The sequence below is a fragment of the Sapajus apella genome, unplaced genomic scaffold (genome assembly GCF_009761245.1).
Source record: "Sapajus apella isolate SASKATOON/1434 unplaced genomic scaffold, GSC_monkey_1.0 scaffold456, whole genome shotgun sequence".
Lineage (NCBI taxonomy): Eukaryota > Metazoa > Chordata > Mammalia > Primates > Cebidae > Sapajus > Sapajus apella.
In genome coordinates, this window is record NW_022437392.1 from 56,761 (window position 1) to 57,934 (window position 1,174).

General features: G+C 45.3%; 1 protein-coding gene across 1 annotated transcript; it reads right to left on the reverse strand.

The window, feature by feature from the left end:
* Positions 1-217: 217 nt before the first annotated feature.
* On the reverse strand, positions 218-935 carry LOC116545956 (the record flags this gene model as incomplete). The annotated part of the gene is made up of 1 exon (XM_032272355.1): positions 218-935. A coding segment is annotated over one exon (322 nt), but the record flags the coding sequence as incomplete, so codon positions are not given.
* Between the last annotated feature and the right edge of the window lie 239 nt (positions 936-1,174).

The following is a 1,174-nucleotide window of genomic DNA, read 5'->3' on the forward strand; positions in this document are numbered from 1 at the left end:
CACTCCCCTTCACCAGCTTTCAGGATGAAGAAGCCACAGCTCGGCGCAGGGCTGCTCTCTGCTGTCCTCTGCTGGATGGGCGTCTCCACAGACACCCACTTGATCAACCCCTTAAGTTCCAGTGGGTTCCCAAGCTTGTCAACACACATCACCTCTTTTGTTTTTCTCCACAGAGGTCGATGTTTTGAAATATAGTGTATTCCAAACAAGGCACACTGAACATTGATTTGAGTTCCATTTTAATTTAAAATAGACATATGTAACTGTTGAGCAAAACTTTTGATCAGAAAAGAAAACCAGTATTAGGATAAAAATGATGTTTTTCTTAGGTTTACAGCTGATTAGGTAGATATATTTTTTTGTTCAACTTGTAAGGCATTGAAACTCATGCTTCATCTGCATTGCTGTCCTCCATTGTCACAACCAGAGGCGGCCTTCCAGCCTGTATTCTTCTTCGATCTCCTGGCTTGGCTTTGCATTGAGGGGAAGCTCAGCAAACCTCGTTTGATAAGGATCCGTGATTGCACTGGGGATGGCCTTGCTGCAAAGCCTGAGGAAGGAAAGTCACCGAGGTCCTGCTTCCAGGGACTCTAGGGACCAGCACGACTGCGTTTCAGTGTTTGGTAAAATTCAGTAAGCTCTCGTCCCATTTCTTCAAACAGCATACATAGGTGTTGGGGCATCTTCCAATTTTGTATTCTTGGTTTTGACACTTCTTCCGGCAGCGGGCAGTCCCATAACCACATATTCTGTCCAGTTCAAATTCACTTCTCACTAGATAACAGGATACAGCGCTGTGATTAATTGTGCACTGGCACCAAAAGGCAAGGTTTTGGCAGAAGGTGTTTTCAGAGGGAGACAGAATGCTAGTGCATGGAGGTGGTGCTTTTCCTGCACCCCCATCCTCCACTTCCCTAGATGATTGACTTGACCCTCTGATTCCCAACCAGCATGGATTTTATTTGAAAATATACATCAGTCCATGTCACACCTGTTTTCAAATTCCCTGCAATAGTTTACTATAGCTTTTTGATGAAATCTAACCAAGCCCCTTACTGGGTCTCCAAAGCAATCTTGATCTGATCTTGTGCCACCTTTTTCAAACTCATGCTGTTCCACTGTGGCCTTCACTCTGTTCCACCGTGGCCCTCACTCTGTTCCACCGTGGCCCTCA